The sequence below is a fragment of the Macaca nemestrina genome, chromosome 8 (genome assembly GCF_043159975.1).
Source record: "Macaca nemestrina isolate mMacNem1 chromosome 8, mMacNem.hap1, whole genome shotgun sequence".
Lineage (NCBI taxonomy): Eukaryota > Metazoa > Chordata > Mammalia > Primates > Cercopithecidae > Macaca > Macaca nemestrina.
In genome coordinates this window covers 77,974,875-78,000,193 of record NC_092132.1, presented here as the reverse complement: position 1 = coordinate 78,000,193, position 25,319 = coordinate 77,974,875, and the positions used below count along the sequence as shown (strand labels likewise).

The 25,319-nt window shown below is 35.3% G+C and overlaps 1 protein-coding gene across 4 annotated transcripts in view; it reads right to left on the bottom strand.

Annotated features, from left to right (window-relative positions):
• Positions 1–25,319, bottom strand: part of LOC105482169 (ARF guanine nucleotide exchange factor 1) — a 154,689-nt gene that overhangs the window by 79,535 nt on the left and 49,835 nt on the right. For all 4 annotated transcript variants that reach the window (XM_011742148.3, XM_071068140.1, XM_071068141.1 and 1 more), the window contains 5 exons: positions 23,692–23,968; positions 19,931–20,041; positions 8,895–9,070; positions 7,594–7,727; positions 3,303–3,537 (listed from right to left, as the gene is read on the bottom strand). In XM_011742148.3, the coding sequence (XP_011740450.1) occupies positions 3,303–3,537; positions 7,594–7,727; positions 8,895–9,070; positions 19,931–20,041; positions 23,692–23,968 (933 nt within the window). The remainder of the gene's footprint in view (positions 1–3,302; positions 3,538–7,593; positions 7,728–8,894; positions 9,071–19,930; positions 20,042–23,691; positions 23,969–25,319) is intronic.

Genomic DNA, 25,319 nt, shown 5'->3' with positions numbered 1-25,319 from the left:
GTAAGTAAGTGTGGTTAAGAATAAAATAAAAACATTATTTTTCTTTTTTTTTTTTTTTTTTGAGACGGAGTCTTGCTCTGTCACCCAGGCTGGAGTGCAGTGGCCGGATCTCGCTCACTGCAAGCTCCGCCTCCCGGGTTTACGCCATTCTCCTGCCTCAGCCTCCCGAGTAGCTGGGACTACAGGCGCCCGCCACCGCGCCCGGCTAGTTTTTTGTATTTTTAGTAGAGACGGGGTTTCACCGTGTTAGCCAGGATGGTCTCGATCTCCTGACCTCGTGATCCGCCCGCCTCGGCCTCCCAAAGTGCTGGGATTACAGGCTTGAGCCACCGCGCCCGGCCAAAACATTATTTTTCTTTTACTTTATGCAGACTACTGTCTTTGAAATAGATAGTAGATTGTGAAGACAAATATCCATTAAGTTGTTTGGCCCTGCCTGCTTAATAAATAGAACACAGAACTGGAGGTATTCCTCTGGCCTAAGTGCAACTTTCATGAAAAGTCAGACTCTAACAGTGCCATGAATCAAAAACTTTTGGGATTCTCTGATTAACGAAATAAATAACATAGACTGGAAGAGAGAGGAAAGAAAAAATTTTAGCTGTTATCTACGGTTTATCAAATTGCACTAATAAGCAAAAGCCTATTGCCGTAATATAAGATACTATGCCTATCGTAATAGGGGATCTAAAAAAATCAACCTTTTAATGATTTATTGAGCACCTATAATGTATGTATGTGGAACAACAGCTCTGTCTTAAGTATGCTGTCTTCACATATGTTTTCCTGAAAAGTTGTACATAAACTGTATCTTCTGGAATAGATATATAATTTAAGGCCCATGAAAAAATCACATCACAGAAACTCTGAAGTGAATATTCTCATAAAATGAATCTTCATGTAACAACAATCTTAATTTTGTTTTGCAAATTTAGGTTTTCATAGCTGGGCTTTCTCCACGTTGAGGTGTTTTTGTTCTGTTTTGTTTTGTTTTTTGAGACGGAGTTTCACTCTTGTTGACCAGGCTGGAGTGCAATGGCACGATCTTGGCTCACTGCAACCTCCACCTCCCGGGTTCAAGCGATTGTCCTGTCTCAGCCTCCCAAGCAGCTGGGATTACAGGCATGCACCACCACACCCGGCTAATTTTGTATTTTTAGTAGAGATGGAGTTTCTCCATGTTGGTCAGGCTAGTCTCAAACTCCCGACCTCAGGTGATCCACCCGCCTCGGCCTCCCAAAGTGCTGGGATTACAGGCGTGAGCCACTGTACCTGGCGTTCAACTCATTTTTAATTTGAGTGTGTTTAACATTTTTGAAAGTATATCTATATTTATCTCATTTTATCCTCATTATCTCCCACTGAGGGACAGTAAGGAGTGAAATAAACCTAAATTTTAAAAATTAGAATATTACAATAATTTTGTAATGAGAATCTACCATCTACAAATTGACAAGAAATTTCTTAAAGTTTTTCCTTTCAAATTCATTTTTGCCAAGTCGAATTTGCTGTGCAAAAATAGTAATCTCAACTTAAATAATTTTTGATATCTAGATCTGTAAACAGTACCTACAAAAGCAGAATCTCAGTGTCCAAAAAAATCTGTAATTGGCTACATAAAGTATTACAAAATTTTCTAATGCCAACTTAAATGTCTCATCATCAAATGGAAGACTTCTGGTTTTTTTACAAAAGCAAAAGTTCCAAACGTTTTTTAACTGTCTTTTATTTGTAGTTCCTACAGATAATGGGGGAAAAAATGATCTAAAAATGGCAACTCTTCCTAGTTAAATGCCTTGTATCATTTTAACAGACATATGGCAAACTCTTAAAACTTGACATTACATATCATATAGGCACCAAAAATGGTTTCCTGTCCAAAACTATGGCCCAAATTAAAAAGCTTTTCACTTAAAATGCCAAGGCCTAATTCTGTTTCATTCTCATAACAATGTTCTAAATCAATCTTGATAGCTATTACAGAACATTAACATTAAAGGATAATATGACTATTTTAGCCATCGTGAAATTCTGGAAAAATAATTTATCCTTTCTATCAAGCTAGTGAATTATGAGTCTTGAGTTAGGATTAAATATAAAATAAACAAAAATTAAAATATAACCTGTATATCAAACATAATATGAAGGTAAAAACTGACAACATAAAAATGAGTATTTTTTAAACATACAACATCACAACCAAAACAACATTTCAACAAATAACAAATTGAAAAAAGCATTCATTAAATTGGTAACACACAAGAACTATTTTAAGTTTTATTTGAAGATGAAAACAAAAAAATCAGAAACTGGTACACCTTCCAAAAAAAAAAAAAAAACCACTTAAGGCCAGGTGCAGTGGCTCACGCCTATAATCCCAGCACTTTGGGAGGCAGATGCAGGCAGATCACCTGAGGTCGGGAGTTTGAGACCAACATGACCAATATGGAGAAACCCCGTCTCTACTAAAAATACAAAATTATCCAGGAATGGTGGCACACGCCTGTAATCCCAGCTACTCAGGAGGCTGAGGCAGGAGAATCACTTGAACTCAGTAGGCGGAGGTTGTGGTGAGTGGGGATCGCGCCACTACACTCCAGCCTGGGCAACAAGAGGGAAACTCCATCTCCAAAAAAAAAAAAAGAAAGAAAGAAACTGGTACACTTGCACAACACATGCAGACACGATTGAAAAAATCCCTAATTTAGTTCTACTAATTCTCTGACAATATTTTAGAACCACATGATTGTTATTCTATTTCCAAAGATCCTGGGAGAAAACTTTAGGAATATATACATTAAAAAAAAAAAGTACAAAGCAAATATTAATTTTTTTCAAATATCCTAAAACAGAACCCCAAAATATAATGCCCCTCAATCACATCTTTTAAAATGCCTAATACTTATAAATGGTTTAAAATAATGGCGATGCAGTATATATTTGGAACTTTCTTTTAAGATAAACAAATGTATTATAATATACCACATAGACAATGGCAAAGCTATTGTGAGGACCAAATTAATTCAAGAGAGCAAGAACCATTTATTCAACTAGTACAAGTTCCTTGAGGACAGTAGCTGCATCTTATTTCATTTTGCATTCTTAGTGCTTATCCAGTGCCTAGTACTTCGTTGGCACATGTTAGTTGAACAGGTGAATGAAAAAACAGAAGTGCATGGCAATATACAAAAATTATTTCACATTCTGGAGACCTTTCCAGTGTATTCAAATCTGATTTAACATGAAACAAATGAAATATCCAATAGTAATATTATATTTCAATGCCTAAATGCAAAACGTACCTCAATTTGCATCTTCAGATGTGTTTTGAAATTTGACAACAAAGTAAGAAATATAGAAAGAGAAAGCTCGAAAACCTCTGGAACAGAAGAGACTCCATTTTTTGAGAGTGCAACACAAAGATACTGCTTAATAGCATTAATAAACATCTCATTTGTCCTGAAAACAGGTCCTGCATTCTGCAGAATGGATAGAAGTAACTGCAATGAAAGAATCTTGGATCGGAGTTCATGAGACCTAAAATGTAAAAAAGAAGGCACAATATATGAACAAGGTTGGCATTATAGTAATAACAAGTTGTTCCAAAAATATTTCCAGATACACATTTCATAAACTTTGTAAATGGAGAGGAAGATAAAATTCTATAACATAAAAAAAGTATAGTACATGAACAACTCAGCCACTAACAACAGGTGCTTTCACTGATGTTCCCTTGAACCATGTATTTGTAATTTCACAAACTTTTAAAATTTATTTATTTATTTTGAGACAGAGTCTTGCTCTGTCACCAAGGCTGGAGTGCAGTGATCTCAGCTCATTACAACCTCCAACTCCCGGGTTCAAGTGATTCTTCTGCCTCAGCCTCCCAGGTAGCTGGGACTACAGGTGCCCACCACCACACCCAGCTAATTTTTTGTATTTTTAGTAGAGATGGGGTTTCACAGTGTTAGTCAAGATGGTCTTGATCTCCTGACCTCGTGATCCACCCACCTCGGCCCCGCAAAGTGCTGGGATTACAGGCGTGAGCCACTGCGCCCAGCCCACAAACTTTTTAAAAAGAAAAAAAATATTCACAAATATTTAACATCAACCCATTGTTTTACTGGAAAAGAAAAAAAACCATGTGAAGATATATGCTGTGTTCCTTTCTTTCACAACCATTCTTCTCCTTACAAATCATCAGCAACTTCTCAGATTAAATGCCATATTTAATATTAATACACAACCGTTCCAATGGACTTTTTTCTGCTTATGCTACTCAGAAATCCTAAACAATAATAAAAAAGTTTTGGTTGCATTAACAAGTGACAGCACTAATTCAAGCTTACTTTTTCAGTAACCATTTAAAGATTTTTTTTTTCTTTTGAAATAAATATAGAGGTATTCAGAACAATTAAAAACTTTAAGGCCAGGCATGGTGGCTCATGCCTGTAATCCCAGCACTTTGGGAGGCTGAGGCAGGTGGATCACTTGAGGTCAGGAATTTGAGACCAGCCTGGCCAACATGGTGAAACCCCGTCACTACTAAAAATACAAAATTAGCCAAGTGTGGTGGTGGGCACCTGTAATCCCAGCTACTCGGGAAGCTGAGACAGGAGAATCACTTGAACCTGGGAGGTGGAGGTTGCAGTGAGCTGAGATCACACCACTGTACTCCAGCCTGGGTGACAGAATGAGACTCCGTGTACAAAAAATAATAATAAAATAAAATAAAAATACAAACTTAAAATAGCTTAGCAACTTATTCTAAATAATTTTGTAATGAAAAGCTGAAAAAGTAGTTTTTGGCTTAAAATTTTTAATTTTTTTCCCAGTCAATATACTGTGGCATGCTTCTGATCACTACCTAGTGTTTTAATTATTTGATTTTGCAAACACAATTTTCCTTCCATTGAAACTGATCTCTTAAGCCCAACAGACCAAGGACATTGATCCCAGGCAACATTTCAAATGCAGAACACACCAAAATGCTCTAGCAGATGGTTCTTTTTCAAAAAAAAAAAAAAAAAAAGTAGCCCAAATGCTACTTTCAGTCATATTTACACTATATAGTAAACTTAACTGCCCTTGATTTCCACCTGAAAAATTTTATGGTTATAAGTGTCAAGTAATTCAAGAAGCTACATAAATCTAATAAGGAATAAACTGCTACATAAATTGCTAATTTCACGTAAATGGGTATCACAAAAAAATACTACTTTCTCTGAAATAAAACTGAAGCCAATAATATTATGGCTCATTATTACACAGTCATGTTTCTAAGATGGCCATTGCCCTGAATCTTCCTTTGAATCTAAAAATATGTGCAGCAAATACATAATTACCAAAAAAATGCTTAGACAAATCAAGTTAGAGACAGCGAGAACTAAGACTTCAAATAGCTACAGGGAACTACAAATTAACCCACCATCTCCCCTCCCTGTTCTAGTCTTCCAAGGCTTAAATACTACTTCCTATTCTAGCTCACATTTATCACCTATTATGCTCAATTCCTATTGTAATTAAATCCTGCAGCTCACCATTCTATAACAATGTTTGTTCTGTTTTATATTTGTATTCCCAACATTTAATAAAATATCTTGTATACTGTACATGCTATAAAAAAATGGATTTATTCTTGTATTCATCCATTTATTAAATACCTACTGTGTACACGGCAATAATGAATGAAGAAATGATTAGACAACTGTCTTATGACACAATAAGTTATACTTCTGAAAGGCAAAAGAGGCTGGAAATATCAGGTCTGCAGTTTTTCATGGGGTAGTTTCAAATTATGATTCAGGCTTAAATAAGAACATTTCCTGGATCATCATTTTAGCAAGACCAGAAAATATAAAGGGGAGCAAAGACAAAAAAAAAAAAAAAAAGAAAATTATGTAACTACAAAAGCTTGACTTTTGGCCAAAAAAGAAAAAAAAATCATTAAAGACAGAAAACTACATATTCTTTTGGAAAAAGAATAGCTTCTAAGGGTGTATTCAGTATTCAATTCCATTGTTTAACGACCCTGACAGTCAAGTCAACAAGGTCTTCAAACAAAATTTCCTAATATTTGGTTTAAACCCACTAAGTATAAGGCTTGTTAATTTACATTATTCCTCATAAGAATCCTTTGTAACATTAAAGATTGCATCTTTTCAAAACCAGATCACTCTTTTTTCAGGGATAAACTCTTCCCTACCCCAAGTACTCCTCAAAATTCGTATTATTTTCCTTTGTGTCCTTTTCATTGTCAGCATTTTAAAGAATTTCTTCTTTTCTGTTTCTAGCATTCTTTCAAATCACAATTTTTACATTTGATTTGGAAAAAAGCATCTGAGGCTTTAATGGTCAATAATATTTTTAAAGCATGGCAAAAATGGCCTTCAGCAATAATACCAAATCTTATCTCTTTCTTAAAGTAGGTCTTCACTGATTCAGAATGAGATGTTAAAACTGCTGATTTTTGAATGAGACTTTTTAAAATTCAAAACTGTCGATTTTTTAATGAGATTTTTGAATGTTTATTTCTGACTTAGGGTTTGGGTCTTAAAAGAGATTTTATGATTTTAGGCTTCTGGGTCTAAAGGATGTTTCTCCCTGAACTGGTACAATCTGACAAAATTAAACAAATATAACAAATGGAGTTTCCAGATATGTATGAAGTTTTCACAGCAACTGTCTCTGGTCTGCTCAGTTGGCACTTAGAAACTGAAACACTCTATAGAATTTTTTTTAATTGAAGTACTGTTGCCTTACATCTCTATTTCAATATCCCTTTCTTAAAGTTATGGTCTGCTCCAAGGTTTCTTTCTCCAGAAAGTTCTAAAATTGTCATACTGCAATACATCATGCTGCAGTATTAGAGAGGCAGGCAACTCATATAACTTCCAAACTCAATCTCAAGAGTAATTAGTTACATTTGAATCATATGAGAGATATCTGACCATTTACGACTTACAAAAATGGCACTTTCCTAGGGTTTAATCTAACATATTTCATGAAAATTAGACAAGTGGCTCCTAACTCAAAGTTCTTCCTGATCCCAATAGAGAAAGATATCATCCTAGGGCATTTTGTCAGACCTTAATGAATATGCATTATCTTTCATTACAACTTTTAAGATCTTTTAGGTTTTATTACCTTTTGACTGGCAGTTTTTAGAAACCTAGGACTGGGATACAGGGTTACATTAGCTCCAAAGTTACTTATATGGAAATAAGAATTCACTAATTCATTCATTTGATAACACTTACTGAGCCCCTCCTATGCACCAGGCACTATTCTAGAATGCTGTCATACCCTTTAGGAAATAGCATAAGTTATCTATTCCAGCAATGTTGAAACTTTTTGTTTTTAGAAAATAGTGTAAGTCACATACCCTTTAGGAAATAGTGTAAGTTATCTACTCTAGCAGTTTTGAATTGTTTTTCAATACTTTTTTCTTAAACGTAAAATACCTCCCCTCCACCCAATTTTTTTTATGGTTCTATAGGACAAAAAGAACAAAAGAAAATCCAAACATTACCTTAACAGTAACTTTCAAGCCTAAAAACCTCTATTTGTCAGGCAAAACAGTTAATAACTTACTTTGGATCTGGCGGTCCATCTGACAGTGGTTTCATTGACAGTTTACACAATGACCTGAATACTAGAAAGGCATCCTTTTGTAAAATGTGGGAAAACTTAGCACCAGGTGAAGGTCCTGAAGAATTTCCAGATTCCTAAACAAGTTAACACACCATGAAAATTTTAGAGATATTTGCCAGTGTAAAATCATTTCAGCCTTCTACTGTATTTCATTCAATTCACTAACAGGTGGAGATTCCCCCACTATTGGAAGGGGAACCAGATGAGGGAATCTGCCACATTGTTTTTCTTTTATACTCCACGGACCACACCCAACAATAAATACCTTTAAAAATGCACTTTAAAAATATTCCTTATGAATAAACCAAATAAACTCTTAAAATTTACCCAGCTCATACTATTACTGACAAAAAAACTGATACATCATGCCTGACAAGATCCTATCCAAAGACTAAATTATACTCCCTACTACCTGTCATTGACTGTTTCATGCTTTTGTCCTATTTTATTTTTTGTCTTACTGTGGGCAAACATAAACTGAAGGCCAACCAAGTCAAGAAAACCTACTCCTAAATATGGGACACTTAGTGTAGGACTCCTTTACCTAAAAAGGCAGATTTTTACACACAGAATATAGGGTAGGAAGGAGGAAAAGAACCTGTCATTACCAAGGTACTGATTTCTTTGCAGCCCTAAACAAAGGTTAAGGTGAAGTTCCCTAAATTTCTAAAAGTTTTCTCACCATGCAACACAGGTTGAGTTACCTGAAATGCTTGGGACCAGAAGTGTTTTGGGTTTCAGATTTTTTTGGATTTTGGACTATCTGCATTATACCGATTGAGCATACTAACCCCAAAATCCAAAATGTGGAATTCTCCAATAAGCATTTCCTTTGTGTATGACCTTTGAGTGTCACCTTGGCACTCAAAAAGTTTTGGATTTGGAGCATTTTGAATTTCAGATTAGGAATATTCCACCCATTCCGGAATTATCTTGTGAATATGTAATAAGAACGTTCTTATTAAATGTTAATTCAATTCGTAGATGGGTGTGGAGAAGATGTAAATATAGATGAGACATACCTTAAAGTTGGAAATATAACTATCAAAATATGAAGGGGAAAAAAATCGCTGTAATTTATATAAATGAAGGAAAAAAAAAAAACCCAATTGTCTTATTTCCCCAAACTAAATAAAACCAGGCAGCAGCATCAGCTGAAAATACTCATGACAAGGTGGTGGCAGCCTATAAATTTGTAAGATTAACAGGATTTCTCCCCCTCCCCACCCCTCCATTTATACCTGAGTATCATTGGAAGAGACTGACAATCTATCATCAGGTAAGGATGGTGTATATGCAACAGAAATTGGTGTTCCTGGAATTCCATTTGCTTGAATATTTTCACTGTCACTACCATCCTCTATCGTTCCAATGTTGCCATCTGCGCTTGCATTTATAGCAGTCCTTTCTCCCATATCTAAAATGATAAGAATAAAAACCATGCAAATATATCTGACTTAACCGAAGTGTATTTAAAAAGCATACAGTACTTAAAATGAAACAGTGGCAGGAAAGCAATGTGAAGTAAAATATGTATTGGCACCATTTAAAGGTTAGCATACTTACTACTAAATAAGTATGCATCTGGCATACTTCCAAATACAATCCTTAAGTTGCTCTGGCAATGAAACACACTTCGCTGATGAAAGGCTAACCAGGACGTGCCAAAACAGAAGCTTACTTTTAGTCTATATTAGCATTTACTGAACTGGGTTTTGATGAATGCTAATGACTTGAGATGTGAACACAAATTCCTCGAAAAAATATCTCATTGTCAAATTAGTTCAGGAAATGCTGGGAAATAGGTTTCTTTATTATAGCCTTTAAGATGCTAGTATGTACAAAACTCTCCAAGTATATACAGTGTGTAGTGTTTCCAAAATTTATTTTACCATAAGCCCCCTTCCCGTTTTTAGAATTCCTATGAATATCTAACACTCTATGTTCTCTGGAACACAGCCAGGGAAATAATGACCTACACCACTGAAAATTTTTCACTAGGTCACTTTGAGTGACCATACTTGTAATTAATATAAACAGAAACAAATGACTTATGGTAGAATAAACAGAGATAATGAAAATAATACCAAGTTCCAGAACTACTCTAGGTATAATGAAACTCTTTCATGCTACCAATTGAAAGAAAACTGTAAGATAGTATGAGAGACACAAGCTGTACTATAAAGAACACAGATTCTGAAATATTTTTAAAGACCCGTATTTCAATCATGTCTTTACCAGTTAATTGGGTAAATTATTTCATCTGTGTTTGCCTGGGTTTCTTCCTAAGTAACAGAAATAATAAGGTCTATGAGGAACCACCAAAACACAGATACAAGACATAAAGAATAAAACTGGTACTCAGTAAGTGGTAGTTATTACTAATTTTGTTACTAATTGATAACATGTCTCCAACTTTGAGAGACTCAAGTAATACGAAAAGAGTAGCAGCTTCTGGTTCCCCTATCCAGAAGTTGCTTTCTCCTCTCCAAATCAGAACACCCTGGAATAGATGAAACTGGATAGCCTGGGTGCAGTGGCTCCCCGCTGTAATCCCAGCACTTTGGGAGGCTGAGGCAGGTGGATCACGAGGTCAGGAGTTGGAGACTAGCCTGGCCAACATGGTGAAACCTCGTCTCTACTAAAAATACAAAAATAAGCCAGGCATGGTGGCAGGCGCCTGTATTCCCAGCTACTCGGGAGACTGAGGCAGGAGAATCACTTGAACCCGGGAGGTGGAGGTTGCAGTAAGCCAAGATACCACCACTGCACTCTAGCCTGTCAGAGCAAGACGCCATCTCAAAAAACAACAACAACAAAAAACCCTGGATAATTCCAAAGCAAGTTTTGTATTAATAAGTATAAAATGAAAAATATATTCAGTAATAAAATACATTATGAAAACTGTTATACAAAACAGATGCTTTCTTAGAGGACTTCTGGAGCTTTAATATGCTAATATTTGATGCGCTAAATACCACTATAGCTTTTATATATTACATATATAAAGAATGCATAGGCCAGGCACGGTGGCTCATGCCTATAATCCCAGTACTCTGGGAGGCCAAGATGGGAGGATCACTTGAGGTCAGGAGCTCAAGATCAGCCTGGGCAACATAGTGAGACACCATCGCTACAAAAAACTTTTTTTAAAAAAGAATGCTTACATATGTAAAGACTGTGGAAAGACTTAGAAAAAAACAAACAAACAATGATTATTAGAAACTGAGTTCCTATCTCATTCCCCAGAGTACTTACTCCAAAACTTATTCTCTCTGTACCCAATTACATCTCTTCCTATGATTCTCCCCACCTCCCATTAACAAATGACTTCCACCTACTACTTAGCTAAAAATCAGGTAATTTAACATAGGCTCCCACACTGTCTCTTGCAGCACCACAAAAATACATCTCTTCTTGCCTTCAACAGTATCGTCCTCCACTAAGTACTTTAACATTGCTTTTTCAATTTTGTGCACACAACTGGAACTTCCCCATTATCCAATAAACATTCAAATATTTTCTCACACACACATAAAATCTTCCTTCGCCTCTTGCTACACCTCAGTTCTTGTCCATTTTCTTCCCTCTTTTTATTAAATTTCTCAAATGAATACTCAATATTCTTTGATATTACTTTCCTCCTTTCCATCTCAAGAAATTTCTCAGGCCGGGCGCGGTGGCTCAAGCCTGTAATCCCAGCACTTTGGGAGGCCGAGACGGGCGGATCACGAGGTCAGGAGATTGAGACCATCCTGGCTGACACGGTGAAACCCCGTCTCTACTAAAAAATACAAAAAACTAGCCGGGCGAGGTGGCGGGCACCTGTAGTCCCAGCTACTTGGGAGGCTGAGGCAGGAGAATGGCGTGAACCCGGGAGGCGGAGCTTGCAGTGAGCTGAGATCCGGCCACTGCACTCCAGCCTGGGTGGCAGAGCGAGACTCCGTCTTAAAAAAAAAAAAAAAAAAAAAGAAATTTCTCAAAGAAACTGAAAACATTTCCTTATTTTCTTTTTAGACTTTGAAGCCACACCCCTGTGGGCTGAAATCTTCACTTTGTCATTTCTTTGAAAGGAATAATCACTCATTGCTTCAGTTTTCTCATTTGTAAAGAGGGGATAATAATAGTATCTAAACATCCCAGTGTTTGAGGGAAGAGTAAATGAATAAATACAAGCATATAAAATCATTTGGGATATACAGGAAGCACTTAATACAGTTGGATATTACTACTGTCTCATGTTTTTTCCTCTAATTATCCTTTAAACATAGATGCAAACTTCTACTTTCAAGGCAGTGAATTGAGCCTACCAATTTACCTTCTCCTTTGACAAATCCCACTGAAATTACAAAAAAAAACATATAAACAAGAGATGTACTTTTAATAACGCTGATAAACTAAGAAGCATATCACTGGATCATAAACTTTGAGGAATTCCTAGAAAGTAGGTTGAGATCAAAAGAAAAGCTATTTAATTTATTGCTTATGACTGAACATATGCAAAGAATAGGCCTACCTGAGAGATATGATTGTTTTACCACTTGGGTTCTAAAGACTTCAAAGCCTAGAATGGCAAAGTGCTATGAGGTAGAAGGGAAGACACAAATCAAAGAGCTTGGGGAACCATGCCAATGTCTATCAATAGAGCTGACCACAGCCATGATCATCTAGACTATATTTGATCACTGCCTGCTAATTAAAGTAGATTGTTTAGTAGGTCTCCTAACAGAACAAGTAGATCAGGAAAGGAGAGCAGTATCTCAGCTAACTGGGAATGCTGCAATAAACACAGAGGGAAAACCAACTAAGGTTCTAGGCTCCTACTCTGTTTCTACTTAATTATTTCCAATTAAAGCCATTTCTGAATGATGCCAGCCTAAGATTCCCTGGTAAGGGTGGGAGAGTGAGAACAAATCAACAAGTGTGAAGATCTCCCTCAGTGTAGAATATATAAAAAGTGTATAGCATTCATCCCAAGTTTCACTTGACTTTGGTTTGTGTTGACAACATGGTGAATGACATGGGCCTACACAGCCCAAGGGTCACTAGAGCCACCCTGCTCAAGGGAGGTAACTGCTTCTTTGCTCTCAGCTTAGAAATGAGGTCTGCCTTTGGACCACAGTCACCTCATTAATTTTGGAAAGGAAGGCCTCACAAGAAACAGAAAAAACATATACACAATTACTAAAAGTAGACTGATCAAATCTAGCCTCTCTTTCTACAAATAGGCAAAAACATAAAGTTTACAGCTCAAAAGTGAAGACAAAGGACAGCAATCTGAGCAAATGGGGAATTAGATTTCACAGCTGGGACAGTTACAGTTAGTACAGTCAGTGATAAGTGAAGGAATGTTGCAATAATACACAAGAGCAAAGTGCTATTAAAAAAAGCAGCTCAGAGAAAAACGGGGTTCTTAGGGATGAAAACATTACTGAAATAAAAACTACACTGGAAAAAGCGGTAGAATGGATATTACTAAAAAATATTTGCAAAGTGGAAAAACCCTTGTAACATTCTCATTGAATGTAAAACCCTAAGACAAAATGATGGAAATTAGAGAAGATTGCAACAGCAATCAAGGACATGATCTAGAATATTCAACATCTGTATAGTGTGAGATGTGGAAAAGAACAGAAAGGATGAAGAATAATTAATGACAACAACAAAGAAAATATTTCTAGAATGATGAAAAGGCATAAAAAAACCCTGCTACTCCTGATTTAAAAAACAAGTTAAATTCATACCCATGCCCACACAGTCATGTATGTACAAAAGATAAACGTATCTTTTAAGAAACTACAAACAAGAAAACTTACTTAATTTGATAAAGAGTATCCTCCAAAAACAAAAGCAATCATCAAATTTAATGGTGAAATATAGCAATAATGTTTAAAAAAAAAAAAAGAAGATCCTTGCCAACATTAACACTATTCATCATTTTCTGGAGGTTCTAGCCAATGTAATGTAACAGAAAAAAACAAACAAAAATAAGGTATAAGTGCTGTAAAGGAAGAGACAAAGACAAAAATATCATTATTCACTTAGAAAAAATAGCCAAATGAAAAACTTTTAGAAATAATACGAGTTCAGAAGGTGACCAAGTAGGAGATAAATATGGAAAAACAAGAATTTTTCTATATTCCAATTAAATTAGGTAATAGAGAAGAAAGGAATCAACCAAAATATTATCAAAACTAAACCAAAAATATAGAAATAATTTAACAAAAAATGTGCAAAAGCCAAAGGAAGAAAACAATAAAACTTTCCTGAATGATATGAAAGACTTGACTAAATGAATTTTTCATGTTTCTGGAGGAAAAGACTCGATATTGTTGCAAAGAAGATATTATCTTCCCAAGTTAATTTATAAGCACATTACAATTTGAATTACTAAGTAAGCTTTAATTTTTGAACCTAATAAAGTGGTTCTAAAGTTCATCTAAAAAAAAACACATTTAATAGATATTTTAAAAATTGATACCATAGAATACAAAAATTAAAAACTAAAGAAAAAAATTGAAGAGGGAGGCCTTGCACTATAAAAATCAAAATATACTATAAAGCCAAACTATTTTACATAATTCAACACTGGTTAGGAACAGACAAGTGGCTCATTACAACCGTACAGAAAACTCAAAAAACAGAACCATTTAGGATAAAATTTTCATTTCAAATTAATTGAGAAATGATTATTTCCATAGGTTATAATTAGCTATACAATTTCACACCATACAGAAAAATAAATCTGAGATGAATTAAAGAGCTAAAGTCAAAAAATAAAAACAAAGTATTAGAAAAAGGTATCGTAGTGTATTTTATAATCTTAGGGTGGTAAAATCCATTTTAAGCAAGACAAAAACAGAAACCACAAATAAAAAGATAATCTTAAAAATTTTTGTGGTCAAGTATGTGCAGTGGCTCATGCCTGTAATCCCAGCACTCTGGGAGGCCAAGGCGGGTGGATCACAAAGTCAGGAGTTCAAGACCAGCCTGGCTAACATGGTGAAACCCCGTCTCTACTAAAAAAAAATACAAAAATTAGCCAGGCATGGTGGTGTGCACCTGTAATCCCAGCTACTCGGGAGGCTGAGGCAGGAGAACTGCTTGAACCTGAGAGGCAGAGGTTGCAGTGAGCCAAGATCTTGCCATTGCACTCCAGCATGGACGATAGAGCAAGATTCCATCTCAAAAACAAAAAAAGGAAAAAAGAAGAAGAAAATAATATAAGCAAAGGTTCAAACAAAACAAAGACCGACAAGAAAAAATATTTACAATACACTGAACAAGGAATAATTTCTTAGTATGAAGAACTCTTGAAAATAAGAACAAAAGAAGACAAGGAAAAATATGCGAAAGACAAGAATAGTAATTCAAAAAAGGATAAGTAGTCCAATGATGTTCAGTTGAAATATACAAAATTGCCAATGTTTGACCTATAAAAATAATTGCCTATGTTTTGACCCTGCAAATAATCAAATGAAAATTAAAACAATACAATAAATACCATCATTACAGTGACATTATAGCACTATATACAAATTTTTAAATATTTATACACCTTGATCAAGCTATTCCTTCTTTATAATTTATCCAAAAGTGCAAAAAGATGTCTATAGTAAGAATGTGTATCACAGCAATATTTATAAAAAGCAAAAACCTGGAAATCATCTAAATCCTAGTATTAACAGCAGATTATTTAAATAAATTATGGTCCAGTGATAGGATGAAATACAAATGGATGTGAATGGATATAGTTTAATATGTGAAAAAGGCAGATTATCAAACTGTAAGTACAGTATATTCCCATTTATCTTAAACATATATAACATACATGCAGGCATGTGTGAAAAAATATTTTAAAAATTATGTACAGCAAGAAACACCATAATAAGATCAAAAGACTTGGGCAAACAATAAACTGAGAGAAAGTATCTGTAAAATATATCACAGAATCCTAATACATAAAAGATTCTTAAGGGGAAAAGGATAAAAATCTGATGGAAAAATGAACAGAAGACATGAATAAATCAAAGATATACAAATGATCCTATAGGTATGAAAAGACGTCTAATTTCACTCATAGAGAAATGCACATTAAAACCAAACGGAGATACATTTCTCACCTATCAGGTTGGTAAAAACTCAAAATTTTTTAGTACTACCAGCTATGGAGAAAAAGGCACTCTTATACATTAATGGTAAGAGCGCAAAAATGGCACAACACCTATAAAGACGAATTTAGCAATAGCTAACAGATATTCATATTCATTTACCATTTGACCCAATAATCTCATTTCTAGGAATTTGCCCTGAAGATAAACTTCCATAAATATGAAACAATACAGATGTACAAAGTTATTCACTGCAGCATTATTTTTAACAGCAAAACACTGGAAACAACCTAAGTACAACAGGGGGCTGGCTGAATAAATCTGCGTAAGGTAGTACCATGCAGAAAGCCGTGACAGAAAAGAAGAAAATCTCTATCAACTGAAATAGAACTATTTCTAATATATGTTAGGTGAAAAAAACCAACACACACATAGATGCAGTACTCTAACAAAAAATGTGAGAAAGGGAAATAAAAAATACTCCTTTGCTTACATCTCTTACATACAAGCAGACATGTATGCACAACCCCCTAAACTCCAGACAAAAACTAAAAGCTAGTGAAAAAGGAGGATCAGAGAAGGAAGGAGCTGATGGAGGAGTTCTCCAAGTAAGCATTTTATGAAATTTTGACTTTGAATCATGTAAATATTCTTCATATTTTAAAAAATGAACCAATATAATAATACAAGTAACTTTTTCAAAATAGTACTCTCACTCATCTTTAATAGGATATATTTAAGGATACATATAATTACAGAGAAATCTTGAACTTTATAGGTTTGCTGGTGGTAATGGCATCCTGTTGAGAATCTGGGTTTTCACTGTAAGAAACAGAAGATACAAATAGGAAGTACAGAAAGATGAGGAGAAACCTTGTGGCAATGGATGTGAAGTAGAACTACAAATAGGAACTTAAGACTAATTGTATATACGTTTCCTTATCTCTATCCATTGGAAGGGCCTATAAGTAAGGACATCTCAGCAGCTAGCAACAAGAGCATCTTGTAACCAATTCTTGGTTTCTAAGAACAACTGCCCACTAAAAAGGACAAAGACTCTTTGGAGAACTAGCTGATTCCAGGGCTGAGGAAAAGGGAAGTTGAAGGTGAACCTGGAACATCTTTCTGTTCCAAACATAAAGGAAAAGCTCAAAGACTAATGGAATCACATCAAAAGAACGTGGGTGTTAGCTTGAAGGGATTCCTACTGGCAGACAAAAAATAAAAATAATAATGATACAGGATTATAACACATAAAATAATAAAAGAATTCACTAAGCCCATGGTATTATTTTTTAAAGGGGGGTGGGTGGGGCAGGGTGGGAGAGTTCTTCTCTATAGAAAAATGTCAATGAATGTTAAGAATCAGAAAATTGCTATATTGCAACCCAATATCTGAGTAAGGCAAGGATCATCAAATGGGTGCTAAAACCATTGAGTGGGCCAGGTGTGTGGTTCACACCTGTAATCCCAGCACTCAGGGAGGCTGAGGTGGGAGAATCACTTGAGGTCAGGAGTTCAAGTGCAGCCCGGACAACAGAAGCAGGACCCCATCTCTACAAAAAAATACAAAAACTAGCTGGGCATGGTGGTGTGTAACTATAGACTCAGCTACTCAGGAGACCAAGACAGGAGGACTGCTTGAGCCCAAGAGGTCGAGGGTGTAGTAAGCCAAGACTGTACCACTACACCCCAGCCTGGGTGACAGAGCAAGACCTCATCTTGGGGGAAAAACAAACAAACAAACAAAAATACTGGGTGAATAAATTTTCATATGGTCTCAAAGTATCCAAGTATCACCTCAGATTAGCTATTAATCACAAAATGAAAAAGTTCCTTTACAGATAGCTGATAATTACCATCTTAACCAAATGATCCAACACTACCACCAACATGGGGGTAACCTGTCATTATGTACCAATTTATATGATGTAATATTAAGTACTAATATCACCTATGCAGTATTTTTGCCAAATATGCTTAATCTAATCATGTAGATGACAATCTCAATCTACTCACACAGGATGGTAAAGAAACCATCCAATAAATACAAAATTTGAAATATTCTACAAGGCAAAAGATTCTTCAAAAAAGTAAATGTCATGAAAGTTGGGGAGAAAAATCAAGAGGACTTGTTCTAAACTAAAGAGACAGATAAGCAAATGAGAGTGTACCCAGGTTGAGTTCTGGATTTAGAAAAGAAAAGAAAGGACATGAGGGACACATTTTGAGAAAACTTGGAACATTGAAAAATATACGTATATTAGATATTCTTGAAATCACGTTAATTTCCCTAGGTATGAAAATGGAATTGTGCTTATGTATGAGAATGCTCTTATTTGGAGAAGATATACGCTGTGAGGTATTTAGGGGTGAAATGTCATGATGTATACAACCGATTTTCAAATGGTTCAGCAAAGACACATACATTATGTATATGTGTATTTAAAGATACATAAAGCAAACATAGCAAAATCGTTAACCATCAGTGAATTCAGATAAAGGACAGGTGTTTCCTGTACCTTTTTTTGAACTTTTCTCTGGGTTTAACGTTTTTCCTAAGTAAAAGGTTGCAGAAAAATGAAAACTTTCACTTCAGACTCTGTATTCTGTTAGGTGCTGGTGAATTTTTTTTAATAAAGGGCCAGATGACAAACATTTTAGGCTTTAGAGGTCATACAATCTCTACTGGAACTACTCAACTTTACCTATGTAGTGCAACAGAAGACCTCTCTATAGGCAGTATGAAAACAAATAAGCATGGCTGTGTCACAGTATTACTTTACATACAAAAATAGGTAGCAGGTTGAATTTGGCCCACAGGCCATAACGTGCCAACTCCTTAACTATACATGTTTAAAGAATGCAGGGGCATGTACTGCTATTTTTTCTTCTCTATTTTTTTTATTTTTTAAATATATATTTTAAATTCATACGCTTCAAATCATGGTCTCTTCTTTAATCTCTACCATTTCCCACTTGGTAGTCTCATGGCTTCACTATTAATTTTAACAGAATGACTCCCATCTATAGTACCTGCCTTGACAACTCTTGAGCCAGAGTTTTATTTTCCATTATGTATTTCATAATCATTTCCACACGGATGGCCAACCTGAAGGTCAAATTCAGTATACCAAAAGTAAATAAGTGCCTTTTTTCCCAAGTGACTTATCTTCCAAGATGATTCAATTCTACCAATAGTATCACCATCCACCTATCCATTTAGGCTCAAAAACTGAAACACTACCTGTGCAGAAAAGAGGTAACATAGCAGGCCAGAGACTGCCTATCCTTAGAAAGGCCTACTTGCAAGACTGGCCTTTGGCTGGCACCTGGAAACTTATATTTTGGGAGGGATCCCACTATTCCCAGAACTGATAAAAGTGGCTATGTCTAAACTGTACAAAGAGTGTAATTTATGCTGAACACTAACCTTCCTTCTGGTAGCCTGCAATTTTGGTACATGCTAGGTGCCTACATAACAGCCCCCAATAAAAACCTTGGGCCCTGAGTTTCTAATGAGCTTCCCTGGTAGACAACACTTCACAATTTGAATTAAGAGCATCCTGCATGGCTTCACCGAGAGAAGGTATTTGGAGTAGGTACCTGATTCTCTCCAGGCTTCATCCCATTTACCTCTTCCTATTGATGATTCTGTTTTGTACTTTTTCACTAATAAATCATGCAGTGAGTACAACTATACGCTGGGTCCTGTGACAGCTTCCAGTGAAATCACCAAACGCTGGGGTAATCCTGAGAGCCTCTGACACATTTTATTTTCTCTTCTTTACCTACTTAATCAGTTACAAAGTCTTCTTGATTCAATATCCATTATACCACTTATCCATATTTTTGTCTCCATTTCCACGGTTTCTGTCCTATCCAGGCTTTGATTACTGTGCTGTCTCCTACTGGGAATTCCTATTTCCAGACATAGTTTCTTAAAGGATAGTTCTGGTCATTTCATTTCTCAGTGCTAAAATCTTCCATATTAACCCATTTGTTCTAGAATCAAGGCCAAAATCCTAAATGTGGAATTTATAACTTTCCATTGGTTGGCTCCAAACGTTTTAATTTTGCCCTTTATATTCTACACATTACAAAGTCTCCACAGTCAGATGAAATCCCATAGACAGAATAAAATAATTTTGAATGAAGTATACTACCTCCAACAACAATGTTCACCATTTCTTCTACAATGTTCTGTACAATGTCTTGTGGCTTTTCCTCACAATCATGGTTTTCTCCATCATATAACATGTCATTTTTAGATAATGCTTTAAAAGAAGAAAAATTCAACAGAATATTATTTTAACTTTTTGGAAGCTTTTTACTAAACATTTACGACGAAAAACTCCTAAACCATGAGGAATAAAAGAAAAAACATCAAATAAATGACATGAAATTAGAAGCAATTATATGTTAAACCTTCAAAATTTATACCAAAACTTAAATATTTTCCAAATTCAAGTCAATTTCAATAATGATTCATTTGACAAGCTATTACATTATTACACTTAACTGAATTTTCTAGATTAGTCCTTTAAGAACCAAAACTTTAAAAAGCATTTTAAATGAAACATTTCTAACATGTCCTACAGATGCTTACTTATACTTAGTACACACATTACACTATCCCTTATCAAATATACTGAATGTAATTAGGCTGGGTATAGTGGCTCATGCCTGTAATTTCAGCAATTTGGGAGGCCAAGGTGGGTGGATCACCTGAGGTGGGGAGTTGGAGACCAGCCTGGCCAACATGGTGAAACCCCATCTCTACTAAAAATACAAAAATTAGCCGGGTGTGGTGGCACACGCCTGTAATCCCAGCTACTCAGGAGGCTGAGGCAGGAGAACTGCTTGAACTCAGGAGGTAGAGGCTGGAATGAGCTGAGATTGCACCACTGTACTCCAACCTGGGCGACAGAGCAAGACTCTTGTCTCAAAAAAAAAAAAAAGGTAATTAAAGCTTGTTTTGATTACTTAGGCTCATCAATAGTAATATCAACATTGTACTCTATGGTGAGGTCCCTGAAGAAGCATCTGGGCCTTCCCCAATACTTTCTGGCCCTTCCTATTTTTTCAACAACAGAATCTACATATCTAATGTAAAACTAAATTTAAGAAGCTAAAAAAGAATTCATTGTCCAATTTAATGTTAAAAAACAAACAAACAAAAACAAAACACCAACAGATAACTGCCAATCGAACTTCTGAACAGCGTAAGAGAAACTGATGAAATCTGATGTTCTGGATAGCTTGCACAGTCTATTGCAGAGAAAAACAGTAATTCCACTGGGCTTTTTAAAATGTTGAAAATATGTCAAAGCAGCTCAACTATCACTTTAGAATGCTTTGGGATTCAAAACGCTGTCTTGAGCTACCGTCCTACACCAAAGGGCATCAGACAGCATATTAGCTGGTGGTGCTGCAGTTTCAACTTCTTGAACCTTCCCACTACCATAAAGGACCACTACAGCTGAGCACAGGGGTCACACCTGTAATCCCAGCACTTTGGGAGGCTGGGTGGATCACTTGAGCCCAGGAGTTCAAGACCAGCCTGGGCAACACATTGACACCCAGTTGCTACAAAAAAAATTAAATATTAGCTGGGTATGGTGACATCTGCCTATAGTCTTAGCTACTTGGGAGGCTGAGACAGGAGGATCGCTTGCGCCCGGGAAGCATGCAATGACCCATGATTGTGTCACTGCATTTCAGTTTGGGTGACAGAGCAAGACCCTGTATCCAAAAAAAAAAAAAAAAGGAAAAAAGGGGAAAAAAAGGACCACTACTTATAATAGTGGCTTCTAGGTGCCTGTCCTCCCTATAATTTCACTTTTGCTAATTTACTGTCCGTAGTATCCTAAAAATACTGAAAGGAAAAGAGAAAACCAGATAAATATGCATGTAAATGAGCAACCTTATTTTATAAAATATCCAAATAAAAATAGCATTTGGAGACTTCTGTGAATAAAAACATAAATGTCTTGAAAGACAATTCTTCTGCCATTCTTGTTTTATTTCCACGCTCTAGTTGGCTAAAATTACCTCAAGTCTGAAAACTCAAGTTTCAAAGTAACTAAATATACATAATCACTATCTAAAAATGTACAAAATGACTAGTGAAGAGTCAGTTTTCACATAAGTATCTGAAAGAAATAGAACAGAATAATAGTGACTAATACTTGTTACATGTAGGAAGTGCTTAGAAGTTAACTACTATGTCCAAAGTCATGCAGCTGGTAAGTGACAGAGATGTGCTCCAAAAACGCACTCTGAACCAATGGCTGTCAAGCAGAATTTTCATTTATATCAGTTATTGGGGAAAAAACATCTTTAGAGCCAAAATAATCATGACAATCCCACAGGAAACTATGTCTTTCTAACTCTGTATTCTACAAGGCATCTACAGCGGTACCTCATACACAGCAGATGCTCCCATTCCTTGGGTCTTAGTCCATGTTGTTTCCTTGGATGGAAAATTTCCTACCCCCATCTATCAAGATTCAACTAAAATATCATTAACTTTCCTACAAAGAAATTTCCTAACTCTTCTCAGCAGAATTACTTCGTGCATGGCATTTTTAGGACACCTATCACATATTATACCTCATTTATGCTCGACTTCCAGGTATGCTAAGATCACACTAAAAGCAGTGGCTGTATCTCCATCATCTTTTTAACCTCAAGTCCTGGCATGGTGCCTAAGACACAGTATGCTCAATGAAGGTTTGCTAAATACACAGATAAACAAAATAATAAAGTCCCAGCTTTATTAGAGATTGGCCCTTTGAATCTGCCCATTTATAAGCTCACTGTGAAAGCAGGGAAAATTTTGGCAAGGGTAGGCTAGACAAATGTAAATCATTTAAGTGGTATGGATTCACTATTAGATTCAGTACTGTGAATGCTTAGCTTATCAAAGTCATCCTTTTTAAAACAAATAGTGAAGTACTATTTTTAAATGCATGCTTCTCAGAAAACTGGGGTAAAATGTAAAAAGGCACATATTCATGCCACTAGTAAGTTTTGGAAAAGGCATGGTTTGAAAAAAAAGAAAAGAAGAGCTGAAAACATATTATAGAAGTCCTTCCTCAAAGTAAAAACACAGACTTCAGATAAACTGTAACTGACTCCTAACATGCTAGTTCTAGACAATCACACTAGAGAGGCAACAGAATTCTCATCATTTAAAAATGACATCAAGCTAAGGAAGGGCAAAGGGAACAACACAAATTCTCTGGTAGTTTCACAGAACAGCTGAAGCTGAAAATAACATTTAGGAAAACAATAACTTCATGGGATTATTTTTACAGAGAAACAAATTTGTAAGCTAAATATAATTTTTATAATCTTATAAGCATTTTCTTATAAATATACACTTAAAAAATCAGAGAACATCTCAATTTTAGTGATTACTATGCATCATGATTTTAAAAACGAAAATTTTTGTCTATCAGTTGGTTACTCAAAAACTTTTTTATATTTAATTTCAGTACTTTTTATGACCATAATCATATTTTTAAAACTGGTAATGATTTTTTAAAATTTTCAGTCATATTCCAGAAAACTTTACTAGGTCACTTGTTTGCTATGAAAGCAATCGTAAGAAAACTGAAATTCCTATATAACATTCAATGGACATTTATGACCCTCTTTAGAAATATATCTGAGCTCCAAAGGAAATCTATAAATCATACTGCTCATGAGATGCTAATAAATGCAAAGTATCATTCATAGATACCTTGTAGGGTAGAGTCAAATTAACTTTACCACCTACAATGAGGAAAGTCCACAATTACCACAATGTGTCTGACAGACATTAAATCATATTATCCTTTCAACATTTCTTCATCAAAACTCTCATTCCTACACATTTCCCTTAACATACACCCCAAACCCCCTTTTTCAAGAAGATTACTTTCAGCTGCAGTTGCCTGATCAGCTTCAGTCTGTTCATTTTCTGCACTGGAAATATCAGATCCATTTTCAGGTTCTGTGTCATCCTGAAGACTTTTATCTACATCATTTGTATGGAGGTCAAGGTCCCTTTCATGTTCTTGGGATATGTGATCAACAGTCTGAGGTGGCAAATATCTAAGTTGAGGTGATTCAGGCTCATGATGGCTTACTGGAGACTGTAACAGATGCTGCTGCTGCCGATGCCTTTCTTTTTCCATTTGTTTTGCTTCCTGTAACTGGAAATAAATAAAATTTCCAGTATTAGTAAAACAAGCAGTTTAAAATTTGGAAGGATAATGTTACCTCCAACAATCCTTTCTATAAAGTGCCATTCTCTCTATGCTTGGAAATTAAAGTTTATCAGAAATGGAGAAGATAAACTATACTAAAAACAATGAACAATGTTTACTTCTTAGGTGGCTAGAAATCAGCACATAAGAACAGAGATGAAAGACTTTCACTATAAAGCATTTTCACTGCATTTCATATTTGTGTGAAACACACACACATTCACTTTTGCTTATACATACAGAATGAAAGTCTATAAAAATACATAAGAAGCTGGTAGTAACGGTTACCTATAGAGGGTCGAGATTAGGAAATAATAAAACGGGAAACCAGAGTGGGAGGGAACTTGTCAGTGTTTATCCTTCTGGAGCATGTTCTTATGTCACCTTGTCAAATATCTTTTAATAAAAAAATATTAAAATTACATTTAATAGAATTACAATGAAGGCTTAAATCACTCTACCCAGTCATCTAATAATTATGAAAAACACTGTATCTACAAATGTCTGAATTTTATTTTAGAAAAACTGTCATTATTATAATACTATCTGTAAAACTGGCTCATAAAATGTTAAAAACATTAACAGTTGGGATCACAAGATTTCATTTTTTAGCACTTTATTACTTTTCACACATCTCTTTTGGTCCTTAAGACCAGATAAGAATTGAGTCTCACAGAATTCATTTCCACCAAGATAAATCTTATACAGTACCAAATATGAACAATTCACATTCTCCAGTAATATTCCAGGTTAGGTGGAAATGCCAGAATTATATGAATTTATAAAGTAAGCTTGAATTAAAAGATTTTAATAATAAAGTCTGACAAGATTTGCTTTGTGGGGAGTTTTATTTTGTGGGGGAAGGGAAAAATTAAGGTTACCAGTAGTTAATATCAAAGAATTCAACGTCTAGCTTAGAAGATTTTAGCAAATGTGGAAGTTAAGTCATCTGTATCCCATTTTCCCTTACTTTCTCTCCCTCTTTTCCACCTTTTCTATAATTATCCACAGCACAGAACTAAATACCCTTTGTAACACAATACATGTTCATAGCCTTTACCATAATTCAGTTCTATAGTTGTTTAAGGGAAACTCTTTGCCTCAAATGTTCGTAAGATCTTCAAAGGTCATAGTCAAGTCAGTTTTGCTCGTCACTGTATAAGTGAGACCTAGCACAGTGCCAGGAACATATAAGGAACTTAATAAAAGTCTGTTAATCAAATCAAACCAATAAAACTTTGTTATTAAAAAGTGACAAAAATATTTTATTTACATCCTCCAAAAAAAGCAACAAAAC